Genomic DNA, 23337 nt, shown 5'->3' with positions numbered 1-23337 from the left:
CAGAAGTTTGCTCAACCAAGAGGACGGAGACAGTCAGCCTAGGGGCGAAGGAGCAGTTAACCTTTAACATGATTGGTTAGTTCAACTGTAGACCAATGAGAGGTTGTGGCCTGGGCGGGGAAAAGGATCCTAGTCTTATAGTCTTGTATAGAATAGACTTGCGTAACTTTGCAACTGCTAAAGTAAAAGCCTTCCTATGGAAAGAACATCTTGCGTGGAGAGTATTCTTTTCCAAGTGTGGTAGGAGGCTGCAGTGAGTGAGAGAAGACTATTATCCTTCTCATCTTACCAGAGTGACTCCGCTTCAAACTCTGCTGATAGAAGGGTTGGGGAGTGATGAAGGCTAAACTTGGCCATATACTTAGGGAGCAAGTCACGTCTGGCAGTACTGAAGCCCATGCCTCAGGCTCAGAATCTGACCTCTGGCCTGGCTAATAACTCTGTGGGTCCAGGAGGCAACAACAGGAATGAGACTTTTCCCATACTGCTGGCCCTAGAGGTCCTGCCAGAGCCTTCTCATTTACTGAGGTGGAAAACCAGCCCTGTGTGCCAAGCACAACAGCCTGGACTGCTGCTATTCAGTATTGTCTATTGTTCAGGTTGTCTATCCTGTTATCTACGAATGTAAAGGTAGTCCCTTGTGCAACCATTATTTACCTATGGGGTGATGTCACATAAAATAGCATTAGGAGCAAATTGCAGTAAAATTGGAAAATCAATACAACAAAGACGTTCCCCAATGTTTTCTGCAACCCTGCCCCCAAATTTCTTTATATTCAGGTTTAAGTGAGCCTCTTTCAAATCACCGCCAGGATGACCTTGGGCCAGGGCTGGAGTGAGGGGGAACTGCACCCAGGGCAGGCGTACTGCCCTGCGTCCCTGCCACACTCCTGCCCATCCCCGCCACACCCCTGGAACTCCCCCGCACCGGCACGCGTCCAGTGCATTGCGCGTGCACACACACCTGCCCCCTTGGCGCTACGTCACTGCCTTGGGCCAGTCACTACCTTTCAGTCTAAGCTACTTCACAGGGCTTTTTTATTTATTTAAAACACTTTGATGCCATCTTTCCACACAACTTGGGGTCCCCAAGGCATCAAAAATTAAAGTGCACATATGTAAAACAAAGAAAAATAGTTAGACAAAACCTAATAGCATAAAAACACCAGTGGGAAGGACAGTCAATGAAAGTCAGGGAATGCCATCAAAACAGAAGGCCCTTTCTTGGAATGCTACCCATCTAAGCCCAGATGGCAGGAGCATCTGAAGCAGGGCCTGTGAAAATAACCACAGTGGTCAGCTATGCTATAAAGATAAAATTGAATAATCTCCAAGAATGCTGCCCAGACTTGACATGTCAAGAATAATAATAAAATATTGCCCCTGGGCCACCAATGAGAAGGCCCTACTCACACATCCATTTAATTGTGGGGGAGCTTGTTTTTAGAATGGCTTCTTTAGCTATGGAATTTGCCTCCAACCAACACAGTCGTATATGGATTCAGTCAGCTTGTCCTTCCCCTCTTCTCTTGGATTGTAGATAAATTAGAACAGAGGTAGGTGTTATCTGTACATTGGTCACACAGAATTCTAAACCATTCCTCTTGGAGAACAGGGTAGATATTATTGGATAGCTCCAACAGGGAAGAAGAATATCCTAACTTCATTCTCTTATAGGGGCTCATCAGAAAAAGAAATAGATGTTAGAAATATCCTTTGTATTCCAAAAAGATTCTGCAAGCAGTTTTATGCAGAATTTGTTGATCCACTAAACCAAAAGTTGCTGAGAAGTCCAGAAGGACTGGAACATTGCCCTGACCATCTGCAAATAAAGACTGTCTGCCGGATGAAAATAGTGTTGCCAGATGTTTTTAAAGGCCAGAATTTAGATTGAAAAGGGTCACAATTAAGATATGTCATTGAAGAATATCTGAACCTAACATCTCTTAACTACAATAAACTGGTTATGGATTAAGGATTCCAAGAAGGCTTCAGTTCCAACAATTATTGTGGTAAAACATTAATTCATATTTTCCTGTCCCTGGCCTAAAGAAATTGAGTTGATTTCAGCTAACTACTAAATAAAGAAATATTTACGTTTTATTCTGTAATGAAAACAACAACATGGAAACAAAGGTTCTCTGAGAGTGCAGACAAACAGGCAGGTTCTTAAACTAATTGCTGTGGAGTAGGAACACTGAGTTGGAAAAATGAGCCTATATTAAGAAAAAAAAAGGAGGAAACTTAAAAAAAAAGGAGGAAACTTAAGATGGCCCATCTTCTTAAGTAACAAGTCAAACATGCTTGAGGATTACACTGTCGGTAACATCAGTAAGTTTCGCTCATGAATTTTGGCAGAGGTGATTCTTCTTTCCAGATTTCTACACTTTTAAAAGGCATGAGGACTCACTTCAAAACAAAGTGTGCTCCAAATTATTCTCACCTATAAGGCACCAACCACAAAGTGCAAGGGTAGACCATGACCAAAAGGAAAACATCAATCCATGAGCTAGGCCCAAGAGAACTGCTCCTCTGTATATTGAAACAAAAGAGAGAAGAATATTACCACAGGTCAAAATTGTTCAACATTTGATAAATAAATATGTGAATGAGAAATATAGGCAATATATATTGTCTTTATGGATCTTCAAGCTGCTTTTGATTCTATCTCAGGATCTCATCTCTGGAGAGGATTTCCCACTGAAAATTAAAAGTAGATTAATCCAAGTTTCAAAATGAACCACAACTTTTCATTGCGGATTCAACATCCTCACTGCACCATTTTTCCAGGGAAGACAGCCTGCATCAGATTCCAGAAATGCAACAATCCCCACCGCCGCGTGATTGGCTTGGCAGGTCTCTCCTGATTGGCTGTCGTGCCATGTTGGGGCGGGAACTTTTCTTCATGTCATCGTCAGCCAGTGAAGATGTGAGACCGTAAGCAAGGCACCCCCTCTGAGTTTAAACGTTATATTGAGCGTCCTCTTGCTCTCGTTCTCTCATTAGAGAGGTTAAACGTTAGACTGAAACAGAAGAAGCCGAGTGAAATGAAACCAAACGCAATGAAAACAAAAAGAAATAACTGCACGCATCGCGCATAGGCCGCCACGCTTTGATTGGCTGGCAGCATTTGCGTCACTGTGAATGGTGGGAAATTGAACTACATCAGGCCCCTGAATCTCCCCACCGATGCGGATTGATAATGTGTTTTGCCAAAAAGTTGCACAAGCAACCAGGTACAGGAGAGATGCGGGATAAGGGGGGGAGCAACAGTGCCAGGATTTTCCTGCGTTCCAAGGTTCGGCAGTGGGGAGAACGTGATGAAACCTCGCTATTTCAAGTGACTATCCTGGGATTAATCGCCAGTGAGGAAATCGCCTAAGTTGAGCATTAACTATTAAAGTGCATTAAAGGACAATATACTAGCACCTTGTTAAAGGTTAGGTTAGGCCTGTATGGCCAGTTGTCTGACTCAATCAAAACTTCAGAAGAGGCGCATCAGGGCTGTATTCTTACTCCATTTCCATTTAATTTTATATAAATGATATGAGGAAATATCTCACAGGAGTATATTTTTTCCAGCGAGGCTTGATGATTAGGCTATTTTAGTTCTCCTCTATGCAGATGATACGTTACTTATAGCTCAGACACAAATAGAAAATTGCTAAATCAATTCAACTCATATTGCAAAAGAAATGTATTCCATGTTAATTATGATAAAACAAAGTTCATGGTCTTCAGTAAGCAGATATGACAACCCAAGTGGATGATGGGAACCTTTTAGAACAGGTGACTTCTTTTAAATTAGGAGTAGTGTTTTATCAGTCAGGTTCTTTGTTTTGTTGAAGGCATTCATGGCTGGATTCAACTGGTTTTGGTGGGTTTTCTGGGCTGTGTTGCCGTGGTCTGGTAGATCTTGAACATTTCGCCTGCATATGTGGCTGGCATCTTCAGAGATGTATCACAGAAAAGTCTGTTACACACAGCCACACAGCCCGGAAAACCTACCAAAACCAATCAGGTTCTTGGTCAGCACAAATTGAACATACCAAAAAAACTTGAACGAGCTATGACTGGCACACTCAGATTTTATAGAGCAAGGGGAGGTGTCCTGCCTTTTGAAATTTTAAAATCAAAACTACTCCTTCAGTTGTTCTATTGCACCCTGATTTGGGAATTTATATCCACTGGAAAGAACTCAAATAAATTTGCACTCGCTAGGAGTACTTAATTCAACTCCATTGCTTACTGTCAGGTCAGAGTTTTCTTTACCCCCAATAATGGCATTAGTTCATAAAGTTGCTATTAATTTTTGGCTGAACATCTTCTCATTGTCAACTCTTATACTTCTGACTTATAATGAGATGAAAGGCAAGTCCCGGATAATGTTTTAGTAGCTAAATCAGGATTTTCAGAGGAATACCTTATGATCCCTTTATAGCCAGACATTTAATTAAACAAAAACTACTGGTTATAAGTGCTCAAGCAGATTTCAGGTTACATAGTACTTTGAGATCACCTTCTTTATACAAACAGCTTCTTTCTGTCCCTTTATAACTGTTCTCTTTCCAGTGGTAGCCCCCACACCCCACAAAAATTCCTTGATGAGGAAATCATCATATACCGAGCCTAAACTACACTGCTAGATGCTGGTTATTCCAGTTTCCCTCCTTTGCTTTTTCTCTGTCCTTTCTCTTCTTTATATAGGCTTCTGTGATGGACGGTGAATTGCAGATGCCTTACACCAGTTTGAGAACCCAGATTGACAGCAGGTTTGAGGGGGAAAATATTTTACTCAGGGGTGTAGCTACTTAAAAAGGCACCCAGGCTAACTAGGGTGCCATGTGCCTCCTCCCACAGCTACACCCCACTCCCATTGGGACAGGTACACAGTTGAAGGCCAGTGAGTGGGACTCACCTCGCCCGCAATCTCCACATGGAGATTGGAAATGGGTCCAGCTGGGCTTGCCCTGACCCCGTCTTAACGTGAAGGTCAGGTGGATCCAGCTGGGTGGCTCTATGGATGATCTTCATGTGGAGATGGGAGCAGCAAGTGCCCGTTTGAGCTTGGCCTCAGCCGGCTCTGGGAGCCAACAGTATAAAGCTAGTGGCTTCAGTCTGAGCCTGACTTCAGCCAGGCTTGGATCCTGCTCCAAGAGCCTGCAGCTTAGTGCTGGATCCAAGCCTGCCTGAGGCCAAACTCAAATGAGTCCTTGCTTCTCCCATCTCCACGTGGAGATCGGGCGTGACCCACCTGATATCCACATGGAGATAGTGGCAGGGCAAACCTGGCTGGCCTTGTTCCCAATCTCCACATGAAGACTGTGGGCCAGGCAAGCCCCACTCGCCGGTCTTCAACTGCTCCTCATACCAAATTCCATGGACCTGGGTACAGTTATGGGGGGGCGGCTGAAATGGACCCCCAAGAAGTGGTACCTGGAGCTCCAGCCCCCTCGTTCCTCCTAGCTGTGCCAGTGATTTGAGAGTGGCAGCAGAGAGTGGCAGTTAGAGGTTGGTATGAAGAATTGAAGGAGAGTAGTGTAGGATCCAGGAGGATCCTGAGATATAGAAGTGAAACCAGTAGTCTTTCCCCAAAGGAAATAACTCCAAGGAAAGAGGAATGATCCCTTTCAGGAGTTAAAGAAGGAAAATTGGAACCTGTGTGTATGTTCCTGCCTCCACAGACTTTAGAAATGTTGCGTCAAAAAGCTTATGCCTATTTATCTAAGGAATGACAGCCAAGAAATCTCTCTCAGTAGTTACAGACATCTGTCGGTAGAACAAAACAGTACATTGTTGTGACAGACTATTGTACATAGTTATGTGAGATTCCCCTTATTCTTGTTGCCTTTTTACCTGCCAAGTTTAAACCTCTCTTGACAGTCTGGTCTGACATTTGTGCTCTGAGAGAACAATAAAGCTGTCTAAGTGTTGATCATATGTGCCATATCCAGGCATATACTTACAAAACTTACAGCTTCATATGTGCCAAATCCAGGCATATATTTACAATTTATCTTTCAATTCCTCAGCATTCTATATTTTAACATGGGGCCTGTGGCGGGAACGGGGGGAGCTGCTCAGCTAAGTGAAAAAGGAAGTGGGAAATTCTCTTAGCTTGCTCATCCTTTAACATGGCAGTGTTGAATATGGATCAAGTACTATTGCTGACATGGAAAACTGCAACTTCCTCTACTTGTGAAATAAAAATATTTGTATTGGACCTAGAGAAACCTGTGTATGGTGTAGGTGCAGCCAGTTCTGCCAGCAGCATTTTGCAGTTTATGGGGTCCTTCTCAGTATATGATGATTTCCCCATTGAGGGATTTTGTGGGGTGTGGAGGCTACCACTGGAAAGAGAAACTGAGAATGGCTCATGTGCAAATAGAAACAATCTTAGCCTCTTTAAAGCCAAACAATTTATGTGAAAAATATTTTTCTCATAGGAAAAAGAGCTAAACTTTCAAATCAATATTTTAACTAGTTTAAACCATTTGATTATTTTCTCTCCATGTTTCTGATACTGACCATTTAGAGGCTTTACCAGAAAGGCAAGATAATATTGAACAGAATTGGGCTTATTTATCTCAATTTCCTGGCCAAAAATGGGACCCAATATAAAGCTTAGTAGAAAAAGACTAGGGTCCTGCAGTTAGACCTGGAATCAATGATCAGATATTGTAAGGGTGCTGTTGTGAAAGATCTGACCTGGCTTTGGGGTGGTAACAACAACAAGCCATGGGCTGTGAACCAAAACTCCAAAATGCAAGCTGGATTTTTAATTTTTTTTAAAAGAAAGGTTGTAAAAAGAAAGGTTGTAAAATCATCACAGTGAACCCAAATCAAAGGTGCAATTCAAATACACAATAAAACAGCAAAACGAAGATCTACATTCCAGAGAGAAATACTATTAGACAAGAGATACTAGATGTCTTCAATACATGTTCCAATAAATTCTTCAAGCAGAATAATTTCAAGCATCTTCACTGGCTGACTTGATGACATGAAGAAAAGTTCCCGCCCCAACATGGCACGACAGCCAATCAGGAGAGACCTGCCAAGCCGATCACGCAGCAGTGGGGATTGTTGCATTTCTGGAATCTGATGCAGGCCTACACTAAATGTAACTAAGAAATTATATTAATTTATTCCTCGAGACATTTGGAGATGCCTTGGTTTCTTCTTCAAAACCAATGAAATAATTTAACTTCATGAATACTTGACAATAGAGCTTTTCAAAGTATAGGTAAGAGAAGAACATTCAAACTTTGAGACAAATTAATGCAATTACTAGCTTATTGAATAGCAAAGCATCCAAATGAAGCAGAAAATAAGCTACTAATTTTTTTAATTCTCTCTGCCCCATACCTTGCATTTGATTACAGAATTCTGCAGGTCAGATCCTAGTTGTAACAATCAACATCCATTGTCCTTGAGTACATATTGTCCAAAAATCATGTTACATAAAACAAAAAGTTATTCCATGAACCGGGAGGGGGGGGATTGAAGTCACCCTAGAGAAGAATCTGTCAGGAAATTTATGTCCTATTCTTTAAAGACAATCCACAGTACCTTCTGAGGAGATCATCTCAATTTAATCCCAATATTTGACTAGGATCCATCCATGCACAGACTTGAACTCTATGGTTCTCAACTGTAATTGTTTAGAGCAGACCTGGGCATTATACGGCCCGCGGGCCACATCCGGCCCGCCAGATGATCCTGACTGGCCCCCCTGCCTTGCTGGGGAGCGAGGCGCCTTTGAAAGCCCCACAGAAGCCGGCAACCAAGGCAACCGGCTTCTGCGGGGCTTTCAAAAGCACCAGTCGATGAAAAAATTAGGTCAAGGGACTTAAATCTCCCCACTTGCTTGATTGTCACAATGGACAACTGTGCAGGTAGGTTAAGCCTGTGATTCTTTGTGCCAAATAGTATTGTATGCAGAACTGTTGCCACTGATTCCAAGTTGATCTGTGCACCTGTCTGTCACTTATCAGCCCCTATTATGCAGAATTGAGTTCAGCCTTTTGGCCCGGCCCTCCACAATATTTTCTGTTTCTTATGCGGCCCCATGGAAAAAATAATTGCCCACCCCTGGTTTAGAGGAATATCAGAACAATCCCTTACCCATGTGGATTAGGGTCCGGCCCAGGCTGTGGATGACCACTCACTGCCCATCTGGAAACCAACGACACTTCTCCAAAAATCCAGAAAGTGAGAAACATAAGGCTGCCAAAAGCAGTCCCTGACAAAAACCAGCTTGATTTAGGAATCGTTTCCTTTGCTGTATCTACATTCTTGTGTGCTCCTTTGTTCTCACGTATACCTAAAAATCAAAACCAAATGTGGAAAATATTAGCCCTGCAACATAGGTGTAAGAAGTAAGTGGGAATGCATAAGACCATTTTCATGGATCTTTTATTTTCCCCCAAAATATTTATATCCCACCTTAAACTCAAGGTGGGAGTCGCACCAGCCAGAAAGGGAAGTTGCCATGTGATCTGCCCAACCTGTTACAGGCCACCTTCATGGTCACATTTTTCTTCTTATTTCTGTCATTGCCATTGGCTGCATAATATACAAGGGGGAGTATTTATAGGTCGGACTGCACCATTGGAGAAGCTTTTATGGTCTACGTATAAATTTTCCCAACGGGGAAATGGGAGCTCCCCAGAGCCCTTTCACGTCAGGAAAATGGTTCAGAGGGGAACTCTGCTCTATGGTCCAAAACTGAACAGGGCCCCACTTGCCTAGAAATTAAGTTCCAGGCATCAACTCTCAGAGCATATCTGCCAACAGGTTCCAGGGATGGATTCAGGAGCAGTGATTTGTGTATATTTACCTGTATATGTTTGCTCAAGTACGGCTATGAAACCAAGCATCATTATGGTACTATTGAACGTCCTATAATTCCAGACTGGATTTAACGATGTATACCAAATCCGAAGAACAACAAGAACAACTTTTCCCAGTATAAAGCCCCAGATTCTGCAGTATCTGTAAACAAATATTTATAGTGTAGGCAAAATCAGTTGTATAAAGGATCTGACAAAAGCATTTTCTTTGGTTTTGACTATATCAAAGAAGACAATCTGCTTTTTTCTTTAAACTCATGCAGGCTTCACTTTTGTACAAATACCTTTGCACACTGTTTCCAGACCACCATGTTACTGTCTGAACCACCAAGGAGGAAGAAACGCCCACAGCCAAGATTAAAACTCGAAGATTAGCATTTGGAGCTTGGTATGAAGCTATGCTTCCTGTGTAGAGAAACATGTTTAAAAATAAACAAGTACACAATTCAGTTACAGTTTAATGCCTTTTATCTCCCACTAATTTCAACAGTAAAGCACTGCTTCAGTTTCTCCAGCTGATATGTAAGTCACCTTTAACATTTCATGCCTCCTGGACCATACTCAGGTCTTTTCATTTTGTTGTCTTAATTTACAAAGTCATCTTTTCTTCCTATCAATTCAGTCCCCGTAGTTTATGGAGGGTCTCAATTTGGCCACTTTACTATTGCAAATAGTAACAGTATTGTTCACAAAACAATCATTTACTTCCTGAGTATGTTTACTCAGAGATGGCGCAAAGGCCATTGAATCCAATGGTGAGCTCATTTATAATCTTTTCAGCTTCAAAGGTGTCCCATTTTCTAAGAGATGAGGTCCATACCCAGTAGAACTGTGCAATGGAATCCTTTTTACACATTTCAACCCATAGGGAAGAAGTCTCATAATCTATGAACCCACATATAAAAAAAAATTATTTATGCAGAAAAGGTCTAAGAGGACAAAATTTCAGCCACTCTCCCTGACATGTATTAAACTGACTTGTTTGTATTGAGATATTCTAATATTGACAGTGAATTTTCACTGGTAATGGGCTACCACTACTTCCTCTGACTAATCTTCAGCAGAGAGCAAATAGTAGGGTTGCTGTGTCCCTGGCAACCGGCGGGAGCTGTTGGGAGGTGGGTATGAGGGGTGGTGATCTCCATGTGATGATGCCACTTCTGACATGATACAGAAGCATCAGCATCACACCAGGAGGATACTCTAGCATTTGCACCAAAACTCTGTGAATGACAGATCATCCCCTCACGCAATGACAGTAGATGTCATCACACAGGGACTCAGATCGCTCCCTTCCTTTTAGCCCAACAAATATCGCTTCCCCCTCTCCATCAGTCTGCTTCCGCCTGCTGAACATCTGAGTGTTGACAGGCACCAGCAGGAATCCCCTGGAGATTGGTTCAGGGGGTCCAAAGTTATGGACCCCAAAGGTTCCCAGGTCCTTAAGCAGGACCTGGGAACACTACCAAGGCATCAAGTCTGTAGCCCTACTAGGTGTTAAGAAGTCAGCCTTACAAGGTAGGACACTTGCAGGTTAAATTCCAAAGACTATGACTTTGGTAAGTGTAGCCAGTGTTTAGATTGAAGCTCCAGAACCTAAATAACACCACAAGAATAGATTTAATAAGATTTATTTTAAAAAATGTGTAAAAAGATAACAGTATAAGAGTCTGTGTCATCTTATATCCTTATTTCTTTCTCTGAATTTACAAGTCAGACCCTACAGTGGCGTATTTGCCCCGGGTGCCCCCCTAGTGGAGGGTGCAAAAATTTCAGGTTCCTTTGTGTATGTTTTGGATTTTTTAGTGTTTTTTCAGTTTTTGGCCTGCAGGGGGCACGGGTTTTAGGCTAGCAGCACCAAGATTTCAGGGATTTTTCAGGAGACTCTCCTGATGATACCACCCAAGTTAGGTGAGGTTTAGTTCAGGGGGTCCAAAGTTATGGACTCCCAAAAGGGGTGCCCCATCCCCCATTGTTTCCAATGGGAGATAATAGGAGATGGGGGCTACACCTTTGAGGGTCCATAACTTGGGACCCCCTGAACCAAACTTCACCAAACCTGGGTGGTATCATCAGGAGAGTCTCCTAAAGATACCCTGAAAGTTTGGTGCTGCTAGCTTAACAATTGCACTAGTGGTGGGATTCAAACATTTTAACAACAGGTTCCAATGGTGGTGGGATTCAAATAATGACTGTTAAAAAGTATTAAAATATATTTTTAATATCACTTTTTAATTTTAAGTATTAAAAATATTAATACTGAACAAAAAATATTTTAAGTATTTAAAAAGTGATATTTTAAATTTTAGCAACAGGTTCTACGGAACCCCCTGAATCCCACCTCTGAATTGCACCCCTGATAGCAGGCACCCCCCCCCCAAATTTCCCCAGATTCTCCTTTTAAATCCACCCCCTTCGGCATAGACTTAAAGGGAGAATCTGAGGTCCACAGTTTAAACATTGAAAGTGATGCTATTTCAGGGTGGGGGAGAATCCACCCCAAAACAGCATCATTTTCAATGTTGTTTTAACTGGGGACCCCAGATTCTCCCTTTAAGGTGAATTTAAAAGAAGAATCTGGACTCCCTAGTTTAAACACCATTGAAAGTGATGCTGATTGGGAGTGGATTCCACTGGATGTGAGATGATGCTAACATTTGTTTGGTAAATGTTTTGCTGGGGGTGATTTGTAAGAGATTTACATGCTTAATACCCACTTGCACTGGCTTGGAGCTGTTTCTCAGGCTAACAAACTACCTCATAGAGTTGGTGTGAGAACAAAATTAGGAAAGAGTTAGTGGGGAGCCATGTATGTTTTGCTGGGGGTGAGAGGTGTTTTGTGAGCTGGTGCAAAAAATCATTGTTTGGTCATGTTGGGGGAGGGTGGCCGCCCATACGGGGGTGGGGGGGTGCTCAGGTTTTGTCCCCAGGATCCAATTTGCCTAGATATGCCTCTGCAGACTGACATTTACTTCTCTGACAGAATCCTTCTGTTACTTTTACTAGGCCTGAAGCCCGAACCAAAGTTTTGAAAAACCTAGAAACTGCTAGGTAAAGCCAGTTTCTTGACAGTTCACTCTTAAGTCAATGAGATACTTCAATACTAACAGGCCAGTCCTAAGCAGTTCTACTCAGAATCTTACTCAGCTCAGCTCTATTCAATCGGGCTTAGATCCTGGAAAAGTTTCTTAGGATTGTCCTGCAAAGTCTGTGACCTGGAATCTGGAAAGAAGTTCTACTGATTTTTAACAGGGACATCTTAACAACCTTACTTGCTTATAACTGTCCCTTTGTTCACTTTCCATTACATTCAACTGTCCTTTCTTCTGAACAGTATTAGGAATTCACAGGATCTCAGTTATCTTGTAATGGGAATGGTGAGCAATGGAAAATTATTCTTCATTCCAGTACAGTCACATATCAATATAGTCTGAAAATTATGATATTGCTGCTGGATCTTGCTAAGCCATTTAAAGACACTTTAAATCTATGCAAGTAAAACTTACCGATCATAATCAGCCTCAATAAAGCTAGGATGTATTTGTTGTTAACCAACCTCCAAAATGAACCAATTGTTAAGAATGCAGGAGATAGGAAAGCAAGACCCAAAGCTTCCAATCCAGTGAGTTTCAAGGTTTGTAAAGGAAAATAATAGATCATTGGTGGTAGGGCATGGTAAAGAGACCAGGAAACATAACCTGAAATAGAAGGGAACATAAATGTTATACATCCTCCAGAACAGGTCATGTTTGGTTTCAAAAGTTGGTTTTATTAATACTACTAGGGTGCCACATGTGAAAACACAGTACAAGTATCACAAGCATACAATTTCTTTTTGGTTATGCCGCTTTGAACACTTTGTGAGTATTACAGTGCAATCCTGTGCAGAGTTACTCCAGTCTAAGCCACTGATTTCACTGGCTAGACTAATTCTGCATACATTGAAAGTCACTCAGATCCTTATTAGAATGAAGAATGAACGAGCAATCTTTTGTTGTATAACATACTAAAACATGAATGAGCAGGATGAGCCATTATCTGTTACAACCTCCATAGCCCAGGCTAACCTGATCTCATCAGATCTCGGAAGCTAATCAGTGTCAACCAGGGTTAGTATTTGGATGCGAGACTGCTAAGGAAGTCCAAGGTTGTTATGCACAGGCAGGCAATAGCAAACCACCTGTAGACATCTCTTGCCTTGAAAACCTACAGGGCTGCCATGGGCCAGCTGTGATGTGACAGCAAACAAAAGACAGAAAGATCATAATCTACTGATGAACTGCTGGTCAATTTCAAGTGCTGGCTGAGGGGAAGGGATTTACTACCATGACATTATCTCCTCTCCACCATTTTCTTTAACACTCCTTCCTCTCAAGTACAGTACAGTAGCATCTATCATCTGGGCCAGTGATTCTCAACCAGGGTTCCGTGGTACCCTGGGGTACCATGAGCACATCCCAGGGGTACCCTGACAATGCTACCACCTCCCCCCCACACCGGAATCAAATGGATTTTGAAGAGGCGGGGGGAGGGGGGTTTGGAAACCTCATGGGCTTCCTTTAAACAACATTTAAAATAGCATTGTTTTATTTGTCTAAATGCAGTGTGGATTGGGGGGTAGATTTTCCCTTTAAATCCCCCCAAATCCATGCCGAATTTAGGCAAACAAACAATGTGGCTGTCAATGCTGCTTTCCCTCCCCTCCCCCTGCTTGCCACTCCCCCCACCTACAGGCCAAAAAAGGGAAAAAACCTTAAAAATGCAAAAAAAATTCAAATGAACCTCAAGGGTACCTTGAGATATGAAGAGCAAGGTCAAGGGTACTGCAACGTCGAAAAGGTTGGGAAACACTGATCTGGGCCATGCGTCGCCATGACCCACTGAGGCTTCTTGATGCTGGGAGGTTTTGACCCAATAATTTTGAAAAGCAAATTTTATTTCAAACATCTCTAAGTTTAAAAAAAGATATTTTTAAACTTTTTGGTACAGTTCCATGGGCCTACACAAATTTGCAACTTCTGTTGCTTTCTTTTTTTACTTGAGATCTAGGAAGAGTTTATCTTGACACTGTGACAAAATAGATAGTGTTCAAAGAGTGCATTGTTCTTTCGCTTTGGGAAATGCTGTTGTGCAAGGCAAAAAGACTGGAAGTGTATAAATCAAGGGCTAAGATATGTCATAAAATTAAGGACATGAAAGAGAAGGAAATCCACCAATTCGCTACAACTACCTAAGTAGCCTGAAGCAAAAATTAGTCATCTTCCAGAGTAAACGCTGCTGCGAACCCTAAACCACATGAGTTAATTGCTCCTAACTACAGCAGAATTACTAAAATACTAAAGTTCATGTAACCACATAGCTTTCATTGATACATTAACTATAACATTTCCTAGAAAATGATCCACCCAAAACCAAAGTCTTCAAAGTCTGTCTATTGTGGGTTTTCCAGGCTGTGTGGCTGTGGTCTGGTTGTTTTTGCTCCCAATATGTGCTAGAAATACATCTTACCATGATATGCCTCTGAATATGCCAGCCATAGATGGAGGAGAAATGTTAGGAGTGAAAATTACCAAACCCACAGCCACACAGCCTGGAAAAACCACAACAGTGGGTTGATTCCAGTCACAAAAGCCTTCGACAATACATCTTCAAAGTCTCATCATTTGTGTTAGGCACTGTGAAACCTGTGGGATTTAAGCACTTGTGAATGCTACTGATAAGCAGATGTTTGGTTATCTACAAGAATTTGAGGTACCATCCAAATGATTTTGCCTGGGCCGGGCCGGGGCGGGGGTGGGGGGCGGTTAACAAGTAAAGCCTGTTTTGAGTCCAAGTCAAAACAGTGACGACTTTTGTGGAATTCATAGCATGTTTCAAACAGTGTCCCAAAGATACAAATCTTAGAAAGTTGTTTTTTCACTTTAAAAAGAAAAACTGACTAACCCTCCAAATCTCCCAGACAGTTACATGCTGTCAGTGGTTTCTCTGAACACATTTCAAAAGGCTGTCTAACTTTATTTGTCAGGGAAGAGCTTATATAACCATCAACACTGTCTATCTACACTTCTACACTTCCCTTGTCTCACAAACATGAGGAAGTAGGGGGGAAAAAAGGAATACTAGTTCCTTTCTTGACTCATGTGTTACCGTCAACATAAAAAACAGCTATTAGTCTGACTTGTTGGGTGAGCGGGTGAATGCAGGAGGGGGAGCATGTGCAATGGCAGTCAAGGCATGAATATTTGCATAGGACAATCGTGTGTGTGTGTGTGTGTGTGTGTGTGTGTGTGTGTGTGTGTAAAATTTGCTAGCTGGCAAGTCACATCTGACTTACAACACCTCCTAGTTGGGGTTTCAAGTCAAGCAATCTTCAGAGGTGATTTGCCATTATCTGCCTCCGTGTCACGATCCTGGTATTCGTTTGAGGTCTCCCATCCTTGTGCCTTCTTGACCTCACAAAATATATTTTCACCACCCTACACCAAAGGTTTTTAATGTGGTCCCTCAATTAATTTAAAAATCAACATTTGTTTTAAATACTTAAAACAACAGAGACAGACACAAAAATTAGATGCTTGACCTAATGAGTTGCCATTGGGATCCATAGCTCTGGACTTGAGGAAAAGGGTCCATTGAATACTTACTGTGAAGGGTCTTTCTACTGTAGGTAAGGGGGACATCCTTGCTATTGGTGAAGAAGACACCCATCTAAGATGTCCCCCACCTACAGTAGAATGTGCTTTTGTTTGGCCCAAGAACAAAGCTACTCCATACTTGTGTTTGTCTTCCAGCAAATCTTCCCTGGTTCATTCTCAAGAGCAGATCAAGCACTGGACTGAGAATGAAATTCATCCCCTGCTCTCAAGAATTGAAGTCAGAAAGAGATTTTGGCAAAGGTTGAGTAGTCCTATTTTGCCTTGGCAGTGAAAAGTACTGCAGGATTTAGGGGGTTGTTTGTTTTTGGTAATATCCGTTTATTTACAAATATATGGACCATATTGGGAGCAAGTGGCCTCTGGAAGCCAGTAGTATATCCACCTGATGTTAGATCTCAAAAAGGCATTGCAATTGTTTCAGCCAATTCCAGCTAAAACCAAACATCCATTTACTTGAAGCTGGTGTGCCAGGAATCAAAAGGTGACCAAAGATATCAAACTCTGCTCCCTCCCACTTAGTTCAAAGCAATCCATCACTAGAACTTCCTAATCCCCAGGTATGTTGTAATACCAGACAGAGGTGAGTTTCACTGGGAGAAAATTCCCAGAGAGAAAAGAACTCTTAAACTTCGAACTGTTTCCTATTCTATACATGATGAGAGCATGAGTGGATTTAAATGGAGGGGTTTGCAGTCATTCCTTGTCTCTGAATTTCACTCCTCCACCACCATCACCACTACCCACACACAGTACAGTACTAGTTTCAGACCAACTTTGCAGGTACAATTCTCCTTGAAGAAAACATTCCTAGCCATTAGTTCTAAGCTGAGGATATAACAGCTGGTTTCTTCAAACTACTAGCAAAAACTTTGCTAAGGGACCATTTCTGCAACTACAACACCATCTTCAGCTTTATGGAGCCCTTCTTGGGCTGTTCCCCTTGAGGAGGTTAGCACTGACATTTTCTTCGCCAGATGGCTTGATTTGGGGCATTTTCAGGGGTAAGGTTGACGCACACATTGGAGTTCACAAATACATTAGTGCCGAGTAACTGGCAATTTAGAATGAAAGCTTTGTGTGTGTGTGTTTTCTGTTGCTCATAGGGCATAAATATTTGGTCTAAAAGCAGTGGTGGGATCCAAAAATTTTAGTAACAGGTTCCCATGGTGGTGGGATTCAAACAGTGGCGTAGCGCCAATGGGGCTGTGCGGGGCACAACGGGGGCGTGGCCGGGCATTCCGGGGGGTGGCATTAATAATGTCTCAGTTACTGTAAAAAAAAAGATCCTAATTTCCAGCTGGTATCTTTCTGTCCATAATTTAAACTCATTATAGCAAGTCCTATCGTCTACTGTCAACAGAAACAACTACTTCTCCTCTAATTGACTGCCTGTCAAATACTTAATTTTGTTTCTAGGAATCAAAAGAAGGATACTTTCCTTAAACAAGGAACTTTACTATATTTCTAAAACATGTTTTTAAAACAGCCTAACAGGGAGAATTATCCAGTTTTCTACCTTCGCTAACCAGCCACATAGGAAACAACAGGACTTTATGATTTTTGGACCTAATGGAATTTCTAATGGAAAAGCAGACCCAATTAGTAACCCCCTCTCGGCACACACAAATAATTAGTAACCCACTCTTGGGAACTGGTGAGAACCTGCTGGATCCCACCTCTGTAAAAGCAATCGTTTATTACGTACTACAAATATATTTACCAACACAGGGACACCCTTAAACACTAATCTCTATCTGAAGTGCCAAATTATGTTCACAGATATCACAACAAAACAATTTGAAATGAACTATTTGCAATCATTACTTCACAGAATTTAAATATGCTGCACATATTGAAAATGTTACATACCTATGAAAGTTTCTGTCAGGATTTCTTTCCAGAGGAAAACCATTGTTTCACCGTTGAGTTCTTTTTGCTAGCCAGAAATTATTAAACTAGTCCAGAGGAGCCAAGAAATTGCTTTCTTCTAAAATGGATTTTTGTGTTTGCTGTAATCCATGTCATGTCTCTTGCAAACTAGACTTTAATGCTCAAGGGAACACCTGTCCTTGGCAGTCCACACCTATTCTAAAATTGCTTCCTTGTGGGCCTGACCAAAAAGCACCTGAGCCCAAGAGCAACATCTAGTGTCAAAGGAGGGAGATGCTATGTCAGTTAAGGAAGCAAAATGCAGGCATTTTGGCACAGGTTCTGGAAAACATTAATGGGACTCCTCAGGCCATTCACCTCCTTTACACTGATGCTCAAGACAAGCTGCCAACTTGTTTCTTCCAAATCCACATACATTTACAACCTCATTCATTTGACTTTAAAACTCGTCTTTGGGAGTGTTGGTTTGCTTCTCCGAGTCTGTAGATTTGTCAGGTTGTAGAGCTTTTCTTCCCTTCTTCGTTCCTGTAAGTTTAAAGGCTTTGTGTTAGGTTTCACAGATAAAGCTCAGCTACTGTCCATCTGGAGAACCAGGTTGGATTCCTCACTCCTGTTATGAAGGGGTTAAGATGTTTTTAACAGACTTAAACACTTGCAAAGAGCTGGCATAAGGAGTTTTGCTTAAGGTATGTAGAAACATTTGCTCAAGAATCTTTAGCAATTTCGCAGAAGTACGGATGCAGGCAGATATTCTTTTATGAAGAAACTAGTTTGCTTAAACTCACCGCAAAAATAAGTAATAAAGGGCTTTGGTAATGATCATGGGAATCGGGGGAGTAGGGGGGCTTGTTACGGGAAGGGGCTTTGATATGTTTATGTAATGTTTGATATGTTTAATGTGTAATGGGCAAATCGGATTACCCTTAGCCGATGGGGGAACGGAGAGGGATCGTTGTGTCACGGGAGATAAGGGAAATATAAACTACTGTAATTTCCATGCTGCTTTAAGTAGAACAGGGAATACCACCCTGCCCTGCAACCTTTATTAATAAAGTTGATTAACATTCTGATCACTGGGTTCAATTATTGGTTTCTCCAGACCCTGCTCTGATGAGTAAATGAAAGTGTTTATAGCACTCCTCCGCATGAAACCTGCTGGGTGACCTTGAAAAAGTTACAGTTCTCAGAACTCTCGCAGGCCATAATGGCAAACCACCCAAACACCTCTTGCTTCTAAAACCCTTTGGGATCACCATAAATTGGGCCCTATGGGACTTTACAGCCCTGGCCCCGGCCTGGTGGAACGCTCTCCCACCAGCTGTTCGGGCCCTCTTGGCGGGACATGGTGAGGATCGCAGGGGGGGCCTGCAAGGCGAACTGTTCGCCCGGGCCTTTGGAGAGTCAACCGCTGATGGTGCCCAGCTGGCTTTGCTGGGCGCTGGGCAGGCCTCTGGCGGCGTCTGGACTGCGGCATTATCTGAACTCGTTCTCCTGGGATTTAATGGACGGGAAAAGCGTTTTACGCCTGTTGGCGTTTGGCTCATTTGTTGTGGAACGTTCGTTTTGCTGGACGCCGCCGTGGGGTTAAACTGGTGGTGGCCGGACCGAAATAAAATTAGCTGTGGCTTGATGGTACTGTTCACCACCAAAACTGTATTAGTAATTTATAAAGTTTAGGAGGTCACACTGTCAACTGTTTTCAAAAAGTGTTTAGGAGGTAGGATGTGCTTACAAGCACATTTTGTTTATTTACTTTATTCAATTTGAAGGCTGTTCTTCGTCTTGCAGGTTCAGGATAGCTTCCAACATGTAATAAATAGAATAAAATAAGACACATCATATCCAGTAATCTGTATCCATCTATAAAATAATCCAGATGACAGTTAAAAACTCTCAGAAGTTAAAACAACAATAAGTTTTCTGCCATCATAAACAAGAAATAGAGGAGAGGAAGAGGGGTAGGAGGGAAGGAGGCCGCAGGATGGTAAATTGTTGCTGCCTCAACTATAGGCCTGGTGGAGCATGTCCGTCTTACAGGCCCTGCAGAAGTGCAACAAGTCCCATAGGGCCCAGGTCTAATCTGACAGGGCCCTGGTCTCATATGTCAGTTGCCCAACTTATGCCATTGCTATGGATAAACAGCTCGCAGATCCCCGAAACTTCTCACGGTCATCAGGCCATTCCTGCCAGCACTTATTTTCTGTGAAATCTTTTATGTTGTATGTGGATTTCAAAAACACCCTACACTCTTGAATTTTCTTTTTTTTGCAAAAGTCTCCATAAATTCAGTGCAACATACTCTGTAATCGCTGTGCATTAAAAGTTCTCTTCCTTACTAATATCTTGCCTGCTTATTCATGCATTCTGAACCATTTTACATGTTGCACGTGAGCCCCATTTCTTCCTCTAATAACATTTAAATGTATTGCTGAATGCAATTTGCAGCTGGCTCTGAGACAACAAGGCCTATATCTTACATGGCTGCTTGCTGCCATCTTGCAGCAATTGCATGTATTTATAATTGGAAATACACCTTTGCATACTTATAACAGTGCAACGATGGAGGTATAGGGCTGGGACATACCTGAAAGTCATTATACTTGATGGATCCTTCAATCAACTTTAATTAGAATGCCTCCTTCTTCAATACTCCTGTGAGATAACGCCAGCATTAACAATCTCAACAGAAACAGGGTGTGGCCTAATATTGCAACAACAATTTTCTAATTTATGATGACCAACTGATTTCATCTAATTATGAATCAACAAAAAATATCGAATGGGTAGAGAATAAAACCAGTATTACTAGATTCATCCAACGAGTTGTAACAAAAAAAAAATCTTGCTCAAGAACAAAACATTTTGATTGTGGGCAATTTTGCAATCTAAAACAAAAGGACAGTTACACTTTAAAGACTAATAATATTTACTTTCAATATAAGCTTTCATGAGTCACGGTTCACTTCTTCAGACATGTGAGGTGGGATATCATACTTGGAATTCTTCTTATAGGAAAAATTACAGTGTGGGGGAGTTGAAGCAGGCAAGTGTGGCGTGAAGTCTGGCATGAATCTTTCCAAGGTAAATTATCAGTGTAAGAGGGAAAGGGAGGAGTTAAGATGAAAAGTGTAAGTGTGAATCCCATCATAAATCAACAAAGTCAGCATTTACATATGATCAAGTAGATCGGAAATTCAAACAGAACGAAATAATTAGGTATAATAAATCGGGTAAATAACTGCTCAGGAAAAAATAGTCTTAACGTTTAACTGAAAATTAACAGATACTAGTTGGACCTGGAGATCTACAGGAATTACAAACTGATCTTCAATGTAAAGAGATCAGTTCCCCCACAGGGCCCCCTTCCATCCGCCCCTAGATCTTCAATAGCTCTACAAGAATTTCCCAATCAGGAAATGGGAACCCCAGATCCTGTAGAGCTATTGGAGATTGTAGTAAGGAAATCCAAGTCTCTGTTTAAGCAAGTATGACACAAAGCATTTAACTTATTTTATTTTTGAAATAATGTTTTTAATAACATGTTACATCCATCTTTCTGTTACAGAATCCACGTATCAGAACAAGTAGAAAAACATCCTTACACTAATGTCCGTATCTCTGAATTAAAGTAGAAGTCTCAAACTGCTAATGCCCAGGACTGCACTGATTCCTTTGGCTTGATACTGTTCCAATATTTAATAAATCTGTTTCTGGTCAGATAATAATCTCTTTAGCCTTCTCTTTGCCTAAATGTTTAAATCTTTCTTGATGAGTTCTGAACTCTTAACAAGCCAGACAGATCTAGCCTTTGCCCAGTCCTGGAACCTCAAGAAAATGAACCTCAGTAAGCTTATTCAGAGACTCATCCCTCTACCTAAGGCAGACAAGGTTCTTTTAGTACACTGTAAGGTCGATTACGCACTTGGGTTATCAACCTAAGTTCGAGCTGCGTTCGTTCGACCTAAGTGCTCCGCACAACCACTGGGATTGACGTGGTTTTGTATCAGTTTCGCCCCGTGTAACAGTCAAATTTCCGACTCCAGTTGGGAACTACTACTTTTTCAGGGAACCACGCTCGAACTCAGCTCAATTCCAGTAAAGTGCGGAATCTCTGCTGCCAGGAGTCCCCCATTCAGCCAATCACAGCTAAGTGTTTTGAGCATGCGTACAGCTGGCCAATCAAAAAACGGCACCTTCGTCCCTCCACTCCTGTGGCAGTTTTTTTAATAATGTGTGTGGGGATAGACGGAACATGGCCGTAGAACAGTAGCCAATCAGAACGGAGCGGCGAAGAGGCACAGGATGATTCCGCCCTCCGAGCTGGGATCAAGCTGGTTGCAGTGGGGAACAACAATGGCTTCGACCTAGGTTAGTACCCTTCTCAGGGAACTGGGTCGAATCTATTTTACTCGTGTGCGGAATCGCCCTAAGTTAACTTTGTATGAATAAAGCGCTATCAAGTTGCTGCCAACTTATGGTCACCCAGTAGAGTTTTCAAGACAAGAAACTAGCAGAGATTTGTCATTGCCTTCCTCTATATATCAACTTTGGTATTCTTTTGTGGTCCCCCATTCAAATACTAGCCAGGACCGACCCTGCTTAGCTTCTGACAAGCTCAGACTAGCCTGGACCATCTAGATCAGGGTACTAGAACTATTAAATATTCTTTTTTTCTAATCCCACCGGGTGCTAGAACTTTTAAAATCTTTTTTTAAGTAAATTACACTGTAAAGCTGTCCTATCTGCATGGAAGCCTTCCTGCCCTCTATGGTTTCCCTAGACAAAAGGGAAGCGAAAAGGAGGTCCCCACCCCAGCTTCAGAACTGGGAAGGCAAAAGAGTTCTGGCACTCTGATCTTCTCCATTCCCTGGACTAGCTCAGTCTAGTTTTCTCTCTCCCTCTAAGAGTTCAGCCTACTTCTCCAAGGCTGGGTGTGATGCCTTACCTTTTATGGGATCACCAAGACCTAGCCACACCTAGCCTGTATCCAAATCTCCTTCCACTTGGGATGCTGTCAAAAGAAGAGAAGCCTTACCTGTCCTTTCTCCCTACTGCCTGTCTCCCTGCCTTGCCCTTTCTACTGACTGCCTCTTAGCTTCTCCCATCCCAGCATCTAGTCTCAGCTTTGCCTTCCGACTATACCTCTCCCTGCTGCTGGGTCCTGGCCGCCTTCCCTACATGAGTGAGTCAGTCAAGCTGGAGACAGGTGTCAGCTTCTGAGACCCACTATATTTTCCTTAGATGTAAAATACTAACTATCTGTTCTTTCCACTTAATTTGATGTTTAGTGCAATAAAGCTCCTTTAAAAACCAAAACGTTTGATCCTTGGGAGAAAAGAATTCCTTGCAGAAACAACTCCAGATTTCAGATTTCAGAAACCTTTAATAGGCATTAGAGGGGGGAAACCCCCCCCCAAACAGTTAAAACTAAATAAAGTTACAGTTAAAAGAACATTAATACAAGGCATGCAAAACACGTATTAAGAATGTGGCTACAGCTTCGAATATTTCTACCTCAGGATTATCCAGTAACTTAATCATTTTTATTTTGTCTGGAAGAGATGCAAATCCTGTAGGAAATAATGCAATCGGGTCAGATCTAAAATTATTATGTTTAGGGCAGTGGAGCAAGACATGAGCAGGCGAGTCAGGCATATGGAGACAGAACAGACAGCCTCGCTCAAGATGAGCAATATTCGAAAAACGACCTTGGAGAAAAGCTGAGGGAAAGGAGTTACATCTTGCTCTGGTCATAACCCATCTAAGTTTATAATTTACCAGTTGGCTCAGGTAAGTAGCAGGGTAGGATTTCTGGGGAGTAATTCCAAAAAATAATGGAGAACAAGAGCTCTGTGCTTCACTTAAAAGAAATTGGTATTCCTGTTCAAATAGTCTAGCTTTTAGTTGGTGAAATAACTCAGGAGCAGTAAGCATTA

General features: G+C 42.0%; 1 protein-coding gene across 1 annotated transcript in view; it reads right to left on the bottom strand.

Annotated features, from left to right (window-relative positions):
* CWH43 (cell wall biogenesis 43 C-terminal homolog) overlaps positions 1-17571 on the bottom strand; it is a 35050-nt gene extending 17479 nt beyond the window's left edge. The window contains exons 1-6 of the mRNA XM_048509806.1: positions 17381-17571; positions 12362-12553; positions 9140-9260; positions 8843-8997; positions 8128-8326; positions 2444-2532 (exon numbers count right to left, since the gene is read on the bottom strand). Of these exons, the coding sequence (XP_048365763.1) occupies positions 2444-2532; positions 8128-8326; positions 8843-8997; positions 9140-9260; positions 12362-12553; positions 17381-17423 (799 nt within the window). The 5' untranslated portion in view covers positions 17424-17571. The remainder of the gene's footprint in view (positions 1-2443; positions 2533-8127; positions 8327-8842; positions 8998-9139; positions 9261-12361; positions 12554-17380) is intronic.
* Between the last annotated feature and the right edge of the window lie 5766 nt (positions 17572-23337).

Source organism: Sphaerodactylus townsendi, linkage group LG10 (genome assembly GCF_021028975.2).
Source record: "Sphaerodactylus townsendi isolate TG3544 linkage group LG10, MPM_Stown_v2.3, whole genome shotgun sequence".
Classification (NCBI taxonomy): Eukaryota; Metazoa; Chordata; class Lepidosauria; order Squamata; family Sphaerodactylidae; genus Sphaerodactylus; species Sphaerodactylus townsendi.
The sequence above is the reverse complement of the archived record's forward strand: the minus strand, read 5'-3'. Positions and strand labels throughout refer to the sequence as shown.